We start from the raw sequence: 13,371 nt of genomic DNA on the forward strand, positions 1-13,371 counted from the left end.
TCTCCCAGCCCCTGGCAACACTAATTTGCTTTCTGCCCCCAAGGATTTGCTTATTCTGGATATTTTATATAAAAAAGAGTCATATAACTTGAGGCCTTTTGTGTCAGGCTTCTTTTACTTAGCTTAATGTTTTTGAAATCCATCCATGTTGTATGTAGCATGTATTAATACTTTGTTCCTTTTTACGACTGAATAATATTCCACTCTCTAGTTAGATCACATTTCGTTATTCATTCACTAGTTGCTGGACATTTGAGTTGGTTCCACCTTTGGTTAATGTGAATAGAACTGCTATAAACATTCATGTACAAGCTTTCGTTTGAATACCTTTTTTCAGTTCTTTGCAGTAAGTTCCTAGGACTGGAATTGCTGGGTCATAAGTTAATTCTGTGTTTAACTTTTTGAGGAACTGCCAAACTATTTTCCACAGTGGCCGAAACATTTTACATTATCACCAGCAATGTTCCCAATTTCTCCACATCCTTACTAACACTTGCTAGTTTTTCTTTTTTAAATATGTTTTTATTGATGTCCAAGAGAGAAAGGGAGAGTGGGGGGGGGAGGGAGGGATAGAGAAACATCAGTGATGAGAGAGTCATTGATTGGCTGCCTCCTGCATACCCCTTACTGGGGATCTAGCCTGCAACCTGGGCATGTGCCTTGACTGGGAATCGAACCTTGATCTTCCGGATCATAGGTCAGTGCTCAACCCCTGAGCCACTGGCTGGGCATGATTTTCTTAATAGCATTTTCTTTTCCCTAGCTTACTTTACTGTAAGAATACAGTGTACAGTACATATTAACGTACAAAATATGTGCTGACTGTTTAGGTTATCAGTAAGCCTTCTGGTCAACAGTAGACTACTAGTAGTTAAGTTTTGGGGGAGTCAAAAGTTATATGTGGCCCTGACCGGGTGGCTCATTTGGAGCATTATCCTGTATACCAAAAGGTTGAGGGTTCAATTCCCAATCGGGGTGCGTGCAGGGGGCAGCTGATTAATGTTTCTTTATTACATTGATGTTTCTCTCTCCCTCCCTTTCTCTCGCTCTAAAAATCAATAAAAAATAACCTTGGGTGAGAATAAAAATGTTATATGTGGATTTTTTGACTGTGTAGGGGGTTGATGCTCCAACCCCCATCTTGTTCAGGGATCAGTTGTACTTTCAACCCCTTTGTGGAAGAAGGTGGGATCTACTTAAAGAGGCTCTTACTCATCTGTAAGTGCAGCTGAAGAAGTGCTCTGTAGACTGATTCTAGTCCTAACTGGGTCTCATAGTGTTAGTGGACTTCAGAGCCGGAGGGACCTTAGAGGTAACTTCATTCAACAATAAGTTGAGATTCAGAAAGGTGAATGACTTACCTACATTCAGTTTATTGGTACTTGTATTGGTATTTGTATAGCCAGGAGGTAGTAGAAATGTGTGGAGAGGAAAGAGAAAATCAAGAGAGTTTTGCCCTAATCCTTTCTCTGCCATTAACTTGTCTTGAGACCTTAGACAAGTCCATTCTCATCTGTAAAAAGATGTGGTAGCTGATCTCAAAGTTACCTTCCAGCATAAAAACTCTATGGACTCTGTCAGGCCCATGCTTATTTTGAGGGACCACTTAATAAATGGTGTTAGTAATTTAGCCTAGTCTTTATCTATAGGAAATACTCTTGCATTTTTAATATTCCTACTTAGCAGGGTTTTCTTGATCTTTATGCTGAGGAATCCTTTTTCATGTGGCTTATGAATTTTCTTTGTTTTATTTTATAGAGGGAAGGACTTTCTAAATTCAACAAGATCTATGAATTTGATTATCACCTGTATGGCCAGGTGGGTTCTCCAGCATTCCCACGGCACCCCTGGGGTGTGCTTCAGGTCAGGCCCACAGTGGCACACTGGTTTTTACTCATGGCTGCTGAGAGCCGCTGCTTATACGGGTCCTCCCTAAGTTGCTTGTATATTAGAATTGCTTCATCAAGAAAAGTGCGTCAGTCTGGCCATTGTGGAATATGTCACCGTCTTTTAAGAGTAACTGTTGTTATGATCTAAAGATCCCTGATTACAGGTGATCATTTTCTCATTTGTAAGGAAGTGTCTTTTTAATAAAATATGGTACCTTTTCAACTCTTTATAATAAGAAAGAAGCTAATGTACAATAGTTTGAGGAAATGCTACAAAAAGCATCATGGTACTAGAATTAGAATGGTGATTGTATTGTATTACTATGGCTTTTGGCTTAAAAGAGCTATATTTATGGGTTTTTTTTGCCAATCAACTGTTTTGTGTGTATGTGTGTGTGATAAATTTTATTTTTTTAGAGCAATTTCAGGTCACAGCAAAATTGAGGGGAAGGTACAGAGAGTTCCCACATATGCTCTGCTCCCACACATGCACAGCCTCCCCCGTTATCAACATCCCTTGTCACAGTGGTACATTTGTTATCTTTGAGGAACCTACCTTGACACATTATACTCACCTGAGTCCATAGTTTACATTAGGGTTCACTCCGTGTTGTACTTTCAATGGGTTTGGACAAAGTGTGTATGTAAACATATATCCATCATTATACAGAGTATTTTCACTACCCTTCTGTGTACCACCTAGTCATTCCTCCCCCTCCCCTGCAACCACTTTTATTTCTTTAATAGAAGTTTCTCCCTTTTATTTGAATGGTGTAGCAAAATACAGTTGCTAAATGACTAACTCAAGTTTGTTACCATTTAGAATGTTACCATGATAATGACTTCAGTTTCTGGACATTTGCTGGCTCATGATTTCCAGATGCAGTTTCGTAAATGGTCAGTACAATTCCTGGGGGGGGAGCTTTCAGATTATTACAGTAAGTTGTGAAATATTACGGGACTTTTGAGGCATGTTGATCTTACTGTGTAACCTATAATACTAAGATGACTCTCTGAGTCTGTGCAGGCTGCTGTAATGAAGTACCACAGACTGGCTGGTTTATAAACAACAAATTTACTTCTCCCAGTTACGGAGGCTGTACATAGGAAATGAGAGCGCCAGCATGGTCGGATGAGGGCCTTCTGGTTGCAGACCCCTGGCCTCTCACTGCGTCCTCACCTGGTAGAAGGTCTAGGGAGCTTTGTGTGGTCTCTAAAACACTAATCCCACTCATGAGGCTCCTCCTTTATGACAGAATCACCTACCAGAGTCTCCACCTTCTAACACAATCATTGTGATGTTAGGATTCCAGCATATGAATTGGGGGGCAGGGCGGGGTGGGGCTCCCCGTGGAGACCATAGCAATAACCTAGGATTAACTGATTTACCATATGTTTAAAATAAACAGCCATTTTTAGTTGTGTTCCCCAAAATAGCCAGAACTTTTTCATGCAGTCATTGGATTGCATGTGTCCTGTTGCAGGTGTGCATGAAAGGCATCTAGAATTTCTTCTTAGCAGCTCCTGTTAATTGTCACGGGAAGTGGAAAGTGCGTTATGCAGAGGGTCAGAGCCTTGCTTTTAATCCTCTGGCATTTTCACACGGACTTTCTCCGTTAGGGATCCATCCATGAGTGCACTGTAGCAAATTTTTCTTGTTAAAATGGAGGACTTTCCATTGTGCTGAGGTGAGGTTTTTTTGTGTTTTCATTTCTTTTCTAGGCAGAGCTGCAATCCCCTTGTCCTCTTTGAAGCAGAAATTGAGAAGTACTGCCCAGAGAACTTTGTAGACATCAAGGTAGGATCTTTTGGAAGACATGTGGCACTGGAGTTGAACAATTACAAAATAATTCAACTGAGTGGTTTCTGTATTTTGAGTGCATTAAAATTCAGAGGTAAGGTTTTCCACCAAACTAAGTACCATGATTTAAAAAATCATTCCCAAGATGAGGCCATTTAAACTAAGTGTCCAAGGAACTGAAGTCAGCCTTTTTATGAATAGTAGTTGTTCAAATAAAACTCTAAGAACAAGTGTTGTTAAATTATTAATTCTAGTTCCCACCCCATCTCTAGTTAGAATGAAGAGACTACAAAGTGTATAAATGGTCATTTGACAGTAAATTGTGCGTTTTCAGGCAGTCAGAGCACCTATAGTTAGTTTAGTGCTAACTGGGAAACCTTGGGATGAAACCAAATTTAGGGGTTTATTATTTTTCAACCAGAACATAACCAGACACAGTAGAATTATACATGTGTGTATTAGAGCTGAGTTTTAGGTTTCTTGCTGGTATAGTTACATTAAAGCCTCAGGCTTCTAGAAGCTCATTAATGAGTGTGATTCTAAACTGGAGGACTATACTCATTTCTTCACCATCCTTAGAACTGGTAAGAATAGTTTTCTCTGGTTTCTTTTTCTCACCAAGTTGGCCTATTCCAGGAGCATTATTAATGCTCAGTCAGATCTGTTCAGTGTAGAGGTGCAAAGTAACTGTTCTGTGGACTGTGATCTCACTGCTCTTTTCCAATCGGGAACTTCAGAAAACTCTGGAACGAGAGACTCGGCAGTGTCAGGCCCTGGTCATCTGGACCGACTGTGATAGAGAAGGTGAAAATATCGGGTTTGAGATTATCCACGTATGCAAGGCGGGTAAGTGACCCCACTTATGAGTGTCTGTTCTTTGGGGACACATAAATAGATGATTTTCCTGCATATGTGTATGAGCAGCTATGCCTGATTTCCTCCCCATATACTGTTCCTCCTGAATCCACCTGCCTTTCTCACTGGCTGTGTGTCCTGGAGCAAGTCACTCAACCCTCTGGAGCCTCTGCTTCCTCTAGAAAGTCAAGCCAGCCTGACACAGTTCCTAGAGCTGTGTGAGGACTAATAGCCAACAAGTGGCAGAGATCTTGTAGCCCAGGGCTTATTACGTGTTAGGTCCAAATACATTGCCAGCTCCTTAAGAACAGGGACTTTATATTCTTTTTATTTTATTTTATTCTTTAAATAATGTTTTTTTGATTATTTTTAAGAGAGAGTAAGGGAAAGGAAGAGAGGGAGAAACATCAATTGGTTGCCTCCCACACACACTCCAACCAGGGATCAAACCTGCAACCTGGGTATGTGCCCCCACCTTTCAGTGCATGGGACAGCCCTCACCCCACTGAGCCTATATTCTATTTTTTCTTAATTATATATTGGATAGTCACAAAAGAATGTATACACCATATGTAAAGTTTGAAGATTCTACGTTATTTCATTTGTTTTGGGTTTTTTATTGTTTTTACTTTTCTTTTTCCTTTTTTTAAAAATTAAATTTATTGGGCCTGACCGGGTAGCTCAGTTGGTTAGAGTGTCATCCTGATGTGCCAAGATTGCAGGTTTGATCCCTGGTCAGGGCACATACAAGAATCAACCAATGATGCAGAAGTAAGTGGAACAACAAGTCGATGTTTCTCTCTCTCAAATCAATTTTAAAATTAAGCCCGGCCGGGCGTGGCTCAGTGGTTGAGCGTCAACCTAGGATCCAGGCAATCGGGGTTTGATTCCCAGTCAGGGCACATGCCCGGGTTGTGGGCTCGATCAATGACTCTCTCCTCATTGATGTTTCTATCTCTCTCTCTCCCTCTCCTTTCCTTTCTCTGAAATCAATAAAGATATATTAATAAATAAGTAAATAAATAAATAAAATTAAGTTTGTTGGGGTAATATTGGTTAATAATGTTATGTAATCCTTAGGTGTGCAAGATACCATTTTTTAATGTCCTATATTTTATCTCTTGAACATTAATAAATAATTGTTGAAGTGAACTAAAATGACACTAACAGGGTTAATTATTTCAGATAACTTTGAGGAAGTGGTGTGCAGGCTATTCTCTGGCTTCAAAGACTGGAGGTGTTGCTGTTTTCCCTAAGTGTTTTTGAGTTTGAAGCTATAATGATTCCTGGGATTTTGTTTTAATTTAATTTAACTTTTTTTATTCATTAAGGTAGTGATTGTTTTGAGAGAGAGAGGAAGGAAGAGGGAGAGAGAAAAACGTGGATGTGAGAGTGAAACATCGATAGGTTGCCACCCACACAGGCCCCGACTGAGGATCAAAGCCACAACCTGAGTGTGGCCCCGACCAGCAATCGAACCTACAGCCTCTCAGGTGTGGGATGACTCTAGCCAGCCGAGCCACACCAGCCAGGGACTCCTGGGATTTAAATACATTAACTTTCAGGGACAGCGTATATGTCCTATGTTATTTACATTACAGGACATGAAATTCCCCCATAGGACCTTTTAATTAATATTTTTCTTCTTCCAAAAGGTCTAAGAGAGCAAGTGAGATTGAAGTCTTAGCTCACCAGGGGGTTGTTTTGTTGTGTTTTAATCCTTGCCCAAGGGTGTCTCCCCCGCCCCCCCATTGCCTTTTCAGAGAGAGAGTGGAAGGGAGAGAGAAGCATCAATGTGTTTCTCAACTGGTTGCCTCCCACATGCACCCCAACCGGGAACTGAGCCTGCAACCAGGGTACAGCACTTGTCCTTGGCTGGAATCGAGCCCGGGACCCTTCAGTCTGAAGGCCGACACTCTAACCACAGAGCCAGACCAGCTGGGGCAAGAGTTTTAGTTTATACAGCTAAATTTAATCCACTATTATTTAAAAGAACTCAGCTTGCTGTTATAATGAAGTTTCCCTCTTAGCAAGCATATTTTAATTTAACCTAACCAATAAAATTGAATGCCTCACAACTTCTTCAACTATTTACCTTTCTTCGTTCAAGGTGGTTTAAGAACAGGGAGCCCTTTATGATGAGAGGGCAACATGATTTGACTTTGACTTTGGTGACTATTTTCTATTCTGCAGTGAAGCCCAGTCTGCAGGTGTTGAGAGCCCGTTTCTCTGAGATCACCCCCCGAGCTGTCAGGATGGCCTGTGAAAACCTGACCAAACCCAATCAGAAAGTGAGCGATGCGGTGGACGTGAGGCAGGAGCTGGACCTTAGGATAGGTGAGGAGCCGCACAAACTCCTTTGATGGCCTACGTGGCTGTTGGGTATTGGGTTATGGAACCAAAAATGAGGTTTATGCATAAATATGTGCAGCTAGCTTTGACTTTGCAGTTCATCATTTTCTTGTCCTTCCTTTCTTTCCCCACTTTCCAGGAGCTGCCTTCACTAGGTTCCAGACCCTGAGACTTCAGAAGATTTTCCCCCAGGTGTTGGCAGAGCAGCTGATCAGTTATGGCAGCTGCCAGTTCCCAACACTGGGGTTTGTGGTGGAGAGGTTTAAAGCCATTCAGGCTTTTGTGCCAGAAGTCTTCCACAAAATTAAAGGTAGGCTGGGGAAGTGCCCAGGAATAACCGAGGACACGGTGGACCATCAGTGGTGCTAATTAAATGCTTGATTTTTTTGATTTTTTTTTTTAGTTTTGCTATTCTTTATTCTACCCCATTACAATATTCAGAATCCACTTAAAGTTTCCTCAGTGAGCTTCTCTATTTCATATTCCTTTGACCTTCACTGTAATCCTCCTATTTTTACCTGTCATATCATGTGGCTCTGAGTCATAGCCTTCCTGTTTGTGTTTCCCCAATAGTAACTCATGACCACAGAGATGGCATCGTAGAATTCAGTTGGAAAAGGCATCGTCTCTTTAACCACACGGCTTGTCTTGTCCTCTATCAGCTGTGCATGGAGGTAAAAAATATTTTGAAATCTCAGTGATCTAGGAACACTTCTGCAATTTCCTAAGTCACTCCCTCTCTGTTGGCAGAGGTAATCCTATCCCATTTCCTGCTGAGCTGTAGCTTTCAGTTTATACTTTTTGGGTACTAATAAGAGTAGAATCCCGTGAAAACAGCACTAAAAATTGTGGCAGAAAAGGACCTGTGGAACTTCTAGGTAAAATCAGAAATTTTAAGAAATATATAACTGAAACCCTTCCCTGAAGCAGAGTACTGTCATTACCAGTTAAAAGGATCAGCTTGACCAGTCTAGGCCATAGACTTCCAGATCGGGAAGGAGTTTGGACAGCATCTTGGCCATTGGTCAGATGACATCTAAAGAGATGAAAGTCACAAACAAGTGAACAAGTTAATTTTACACAATGATAAGTCACTGGAAGTAAAGTAGAATAAATGAATAGAGACTGGCCAGGGGGAGCAGGAAGGGGACTCTTCTAGGCATGGTGGTCATGGAAGGCATCTCGGGCGATGTTTGAGTGAAGGCCAGAGTGATTAGCAGGAGGCAGCCACAGGAGGACTTGGGGAAAATGTGTGTCAGTCAGGAGAACAACATATGCAAAGGACTAGTTGAGGCCACAGGCCAGTCAGTGGCCCAGTCATCCCTCAGACTAATTGTCCACTTTGCAATGCTGCTTTCTGTCATCAGCATAAGTGCCTATTTTAACCCAGGGGCTGCACACAGTGATACCTAAAGGAAACTTGGAGCTCTCTAGGTTTGATGACTCAGCTGTGCTTCTTGACTGTAGCCCATTGGCAGGTTTAGTATTGATTTGCTAAGGGGAAGTAATGACTATTGAGCACCTGCTACGTGCCAGGCATACTGTATGTTTACATGTGACTTTCTTTAGAATAGTGCCTGTGCAGGTGGTGGTCTCCCATTTTACAGATGGAGAAGCTAGAGAAAGGGAAGGAACTGCACAGACACATTGGAGCTAGGAAGAGGCAGAGCATGGACTGGGTCCCAGTGTGTCTGAATCCAGCCTCCCAGGAGTTACCTGTCTATCCACTGCTTTACCCTTTGACCCCAAAGGTCACACAACCACCCTGTTCAGTAAAAAAGACCTGCCCTTTTTAGTGCTTTATATAATTTCTCCTATTTCTAACTATGTATTATCAAGAACTTAAAAAAAAATAGTAACACCATGAATGCAAGATAAGAAACCATACTTAGGAGGTGCAGAGACTGTTGTATTTCATAGGCTCCAGAGGAGGAACCTTAGGGCTTATGAAGTTGCCCTCAGGGTCTTGTGTGAGTGGGAAGGTGGTAATGGCCTCCACCACACTATGGGCTCAGGCCACACGGGACAGAGCAGGGCCTCTGCTGAAGGTGAGTGGGATCAGAGCGATGAGTAGGGGCGGCTGCAGGAAAGCCAGAGGAGATGCACCAGCTGGTTAAAGTGGCTTCTGCTTTTCTTGGCTTCCTAGGATCCCATGGCGACTGTGGTGGAGGTCAGTTCTAAGGCAAAGAGCAAATGGAGGCCTCAGGCTTTGGACACTGTGGTATGTTCTGGGGGGATTAAGCGGGTCCTGATTTTGTTTTTGAGACCAGGGTTCTGCTGTGGACTGTGGCCCAGGGACATCACTCTTCACAGAGCCACACAGGAAAGCACTTGGGAAAAACAGAAACTCCAAAACATGGCCCTGCTTGGCCTCAGGGCTCTTTTTCTATTTAAGTTATTAGTGGAATGGAATTGCTTTATGTGGATTTTGAGAAACAAAAAGAGGAAGATAAATCACCTATCACCTCACCATCCTTGTACAATCACTGATACAATCTTCCTCTTTTTCCATATGCTTATTTTTTTACAGAGTTGTAATTCAAATAGTGGTGGGGGCTTTTTCCCAGCTAAGCTTTTTCTTTTAATATTTCTGCGTAATCTGTGTAAACATTTAAATATCTGCTTTATGAGCCCACCCTAGAACAGGGTTTCTCAAATTTTTTGACCCTAAGAGCCCCCCCCAATGGGACAGTCTTGAGTAAACACATTGGGGTGCCCCTTCCTAGTCACCAGGGTGCAGAAAAAGTCAGAGTACATTCCTGTCGAGGCTCACTCCAGAGGTTGAACACGCAGACCATGTGGGATGACCAGAGTGAAGGATTGAGATCATGTAGTAGGCATAAGTGTTTTTTTCCTCGCTGGTTGAATATGCTTTTATGTAGCCAAGCATTGTGGAATGTCACCAAGGGGAAAGGACAGCCGATTATCTCCCAAGAGGCCTAGAAGAACAGCATTGATCACTCAGAGGAATTGACTGGGACTCAAATGGAATTCCCAAAGTGTGGTTCTCAGACTGCCTGTCTTAGACTCTGTATTAGATACTTGTTAAAAAATGCAGAGTTCCTGCCCTGGCCAGGTGGCTCAGTTGGTTGGAATGTCGTCCCGTACACCAAAAGGTCGTGGGTTCTGTTTCCAGTCAGGGCACTATGTAGGTTGCAGGTTCCATCCCAGGTCATGGTTCACATGGGAAGCAACTGACCGATGTTTCTCTCTTTCTCTTCCTTGCCCTCTTTCTAAATCAATAAAACTATATTCTCGGGTGAGGATTTTTTTTTAAAACAGATTTCTGGCCTCTTTCCCTGCCCTCTTGTCAGAATCCCTACAGCTCAGGGCTCAGGAATCTGCTTGCTTCCCAAGTGATTCTTGCTTCTGCACCTCACTGAAGCAGATTCTGGCTCTGCCTGGCAGCCCGAAATTTTTCAGATTCTTGCTCAGTCCTGCTCCCTCTGTGACAGCAGCTGGAGCAGCTGGGGCCAGACAGTTCTGAAGATGAGTTGTGTGGTTGTGTCATGCTCTCTGACTTACACTATACCGTAACATGCCTCTTGACACATTTAACAGGAGCTTGAGAAGCTGGCTTCTCGAAAGTTGAGAATAAATGCTAAAGAAACCATGAGGATTGCTGAAAAGCTCTACACTCAAGGGTAAATATTTCACGTTTGGGAAAGGGATTTGATGCATCTTTATCAACATGAAATATTTTAGAAATAGAGCTTATGGGGAATCACAGACTGCCTAGTCGTCACTTAAGCTCTGAAGTAGAAGAATTTTGACCCTGACTTCTCTTTTCTGATATGGAAAAGTCATTTAAAAATCTTTCCCAAAAAAGAGCCCATAGAGTAAATTCCAATCCCAGTCTTGATCCCTCAGTAGCTACCCCTGGGGCCCTGGCAGGTGGCAGGCAGCACTGTACCCCTAGGAGTTGTTTGCCTGTTGTGCGTCATCCTGCCTCAAGGGTCGTGGGCACCCTAGTGCCATCCAATGACAGTGGGATCCACACAGACCACTGTGGCAGCCACACGGTATTGGTTGTCTGAATTAGGATGTGCTTAAGTTGAAATATATACTGGGTTTTGAAGACTTGTATGAAAAAAAGAGCACAAGCAATCTCAGTAATGTTTAAGTGGCTAACAGGAAAGTTTTAATTGCACATAGTTTACTGGGCAGCACTGTTGTTTCTGTACTTGAAGAAAAGTGCTAGAAGCACACAGGGTTGCAGCTGTCAGGGCACATCGTGGGCTTGCTCTGTCAGACTGACACCAGAGCAGGCCATGGACGTGCCTCCTGACCCAGCTGCTGGCAGAGCTGAGCGCTAAATGTGCCCTGTGCTGTGTACTCTTCATTTACTCTTGGGCTTCTTTGCATGTCCTGGCAGGAGAGCCTGCTGCTTCTCACCCCTTTGGGGAGGCACATCTCAGGACTTTTATCCGTATAGGTCACCAAGGTGGCCTTCATTTGAGTTGGCTGGATGAAATGGATTATTACAGGTGTCACCAGGTATTTTCAATCTAATTCAGTTGTTTATAGACCAGTTTCTTCTGTTTGTTTGCCTTCATTTTAGGTACATCAGCTATCCCAGAACTGAAACAAACATTTTCCCCAGAGACTTAAACCTGACAGCACTGGTGGAGCAGCAGACCCCGGATCCACGCTGGGGGACCTTTGCCCAGAGCATTCTAGAGCGGGGTGGCCCCACCCCACGCAATGGGAACAAGTCTGACCAAGCTCACCCTCCCATCCACCCCACCAAGTACACCAGCAGCTTGCAGGTTGGTTTCCCTGGCTCTGCCACCTACTGGAACCCAGAGGGAGGTGAATGGTCAGTAGTAGGGTTTGAATTTACTCTGTGAGCTCTTACTGTAGGAACTAAGTGATTTTGAAATATCTCTTCCATTTCAGAAAAGAGATGTCAATGTAAAAATTCTTCTTTTTTATAATCTTCTGCTTGGCTTCTGTGAAAGACCCCCATGGTGGGTTCTCCTCTCTACCCAGCCCCACCCGCTTCCCCACCCCATCTGCTTCCTCTGCTGCTTCACTGATTGCTGCACCCCCAGACGGATCCCTGCGCAGCCCCGCACCCACACAGGGCCTACTGCCTGGCCCTCCTGTTACCTTATCACTTGGAAGAACCCTATTCGTCCTGCAAAGGCTGGATCGGTTTTCATGGCCTTCCCCAAGCTTTCACATCACCCTCCGCTCGCACTCCAGTCACAGCAACACTGTCACACTTAGCATTTGCTCAGCAAGGAGTAAGCCCCATGAGGCCAAAGCTCCTTAGGCTTGACATCTGCAGGTCAGTAAAGTCTGGTCCGTCCTTCCTGCCTGCCTGCCTCTCTTCTTCCCTTCCTTTCTCTCCTCTTCCCCCCCACATTATTCTTTCTGATTTTAAAAGTAATACATGTTCATTTTAGACAATTTAGAAAATACAAAGGATTGTAAGAAAGAAAAAAGTTGCCTCTGATCTTACCTCCTCCTGAGAACCACCTTTTTTTTATGCATGTATATAATATTCTTACATTAAAATTGTAGCCTTAAATAATTTCATAAACTACTTTTTTCCATCTTATATTTTCCCATATGCTGAAATATTTTAAAGCATATTTAATGACTACATAGATGTACTGTAATTTATTTTGCCAAATCTGTTTTTGAAGGATTAAGTTGTTTCCAACTTTTTGGTACATGATATACTAAAGTTAACATTTGTATACATAAATATTAGTGCAGACCTCTCAATATTTTCTTTTAACACATTCTTAGAGCATTAATGACCCGAGTACAAACATCTAGGGGCTTTTGATAGATTGAGTCTCACCAAATGCTTGATTACTGAATTGGTAGAAAATCTCCAACCCTGTGTTCATGAAGTTGGTCTAAGGCTGCTGGACGTATACTTACTATGTATCTCCTATGTACAAGGGGTGTCTTGTTAACTTCTTGTGCTTTCACCTTTAGGTTGGGTTTACATAAGAATCACTTCCCAGTCTTGAGGGCAACATGACTCCCTTGCTTATCTTTGCCTGCTTAGAGTTGTGAAGTTTATCAGCCTAAACCCATAAGCACACAGTGCAGTTGCCAGCACTCCGTGTTAGTGCAGGGGTACAGCAGTGCTGTGCCCTGTTCTGTGCAGAACTTTGAACTGAAACATGACCTGAACCAGGTGAAACTACCAATGATACTGAGACCCTTGAGCGGTATTATTCTGGAAGGAGTTTCAGACTTTCTTTTCTTTGTAGGGGGACGAGCAGCGAGTGTATGAGTTTATCGTTCGCCATTTCCTAGCTTGCTGCTCCCAGGATGCTCAGGGGCAGGAGACTACCGTGGAGATTGTCATCTCTCAGGAACACTTTTTGGCCCATGGTCTCGTTATTCTGGCCAGAAACTATCTGGATGTGTACCCATATGATCGCTGGAGTGACAAGGTAATAAATCATAAGTGCAGTCAGGTCAAAATCCATATCTCCCCCGTGGGCC

General features: G+C 43.0%; 1 protein-coding gene across 2 annotated transcripts in view; it reads left to right on the plus strand.

Annotated features, from left to right (window-relative positions):
- Positions 1–13,371, plus strand: part of TOP3A (DNA topoisomerase III alpha) — a 28,707-nt gene that overhangs the window by 2,144 nt on the left and 13,192 nt on the right. For both annotated transcript variants that reach the window (XM_081115722.1, XM_081115723.1), the window contains exons 2-12: positions 1,759–1,818; positions 2,713–2,786; positions 3,612–3,687; positions 4,428–4,536; positions 6,739–6,882; positions 7,037–7,207; positions 7,471–7,571; positions 9,044–9,118; positions 10,459–10,541; positions 11,459–11,666; positions 13,134–13,319. In XM_081115722.1, the coding sequence (XP_080971848.1) occupies positions 1,759–1,818; positions 2,713–2,786; positions 3,612–3,687; positions 4,428–4,536; positions 6,739–6,882; positions 7,037–7,207; positions 7,471–7,571; positions 9,044–9,118; positions 10,459–10,541; positions 11,459–11,666; positions 13,134–13,319 (1,287 nt within the window). The remainder of the gene's footprint in view (positions 1–1,758; positions 1,819–2,712; positions 2,787–3,611; positions 3,688–4,427; positions 4,537–6,738; positions 6,883–7,036; positions 7,208–7,470; positions 7,572–9,043; positions 9,119–10,458; positions 10,542–11,458; positions 11,667–13,133; positions 13,320–13,371) is intronic.

Source organism: Miniopterus schreibersii (genome assembly GCF_964146895.1).
Source record: "Miniopterus schreibersii genome assembly, chromosome: 16".
Taxonomy (NCBI): domain Eukaryota; kingdom Metazoa; phylum Chordata; class Mammalia; order Chiroptera; family Miniopteridae; genus Miniopterus; species Miniopterus schreibersii.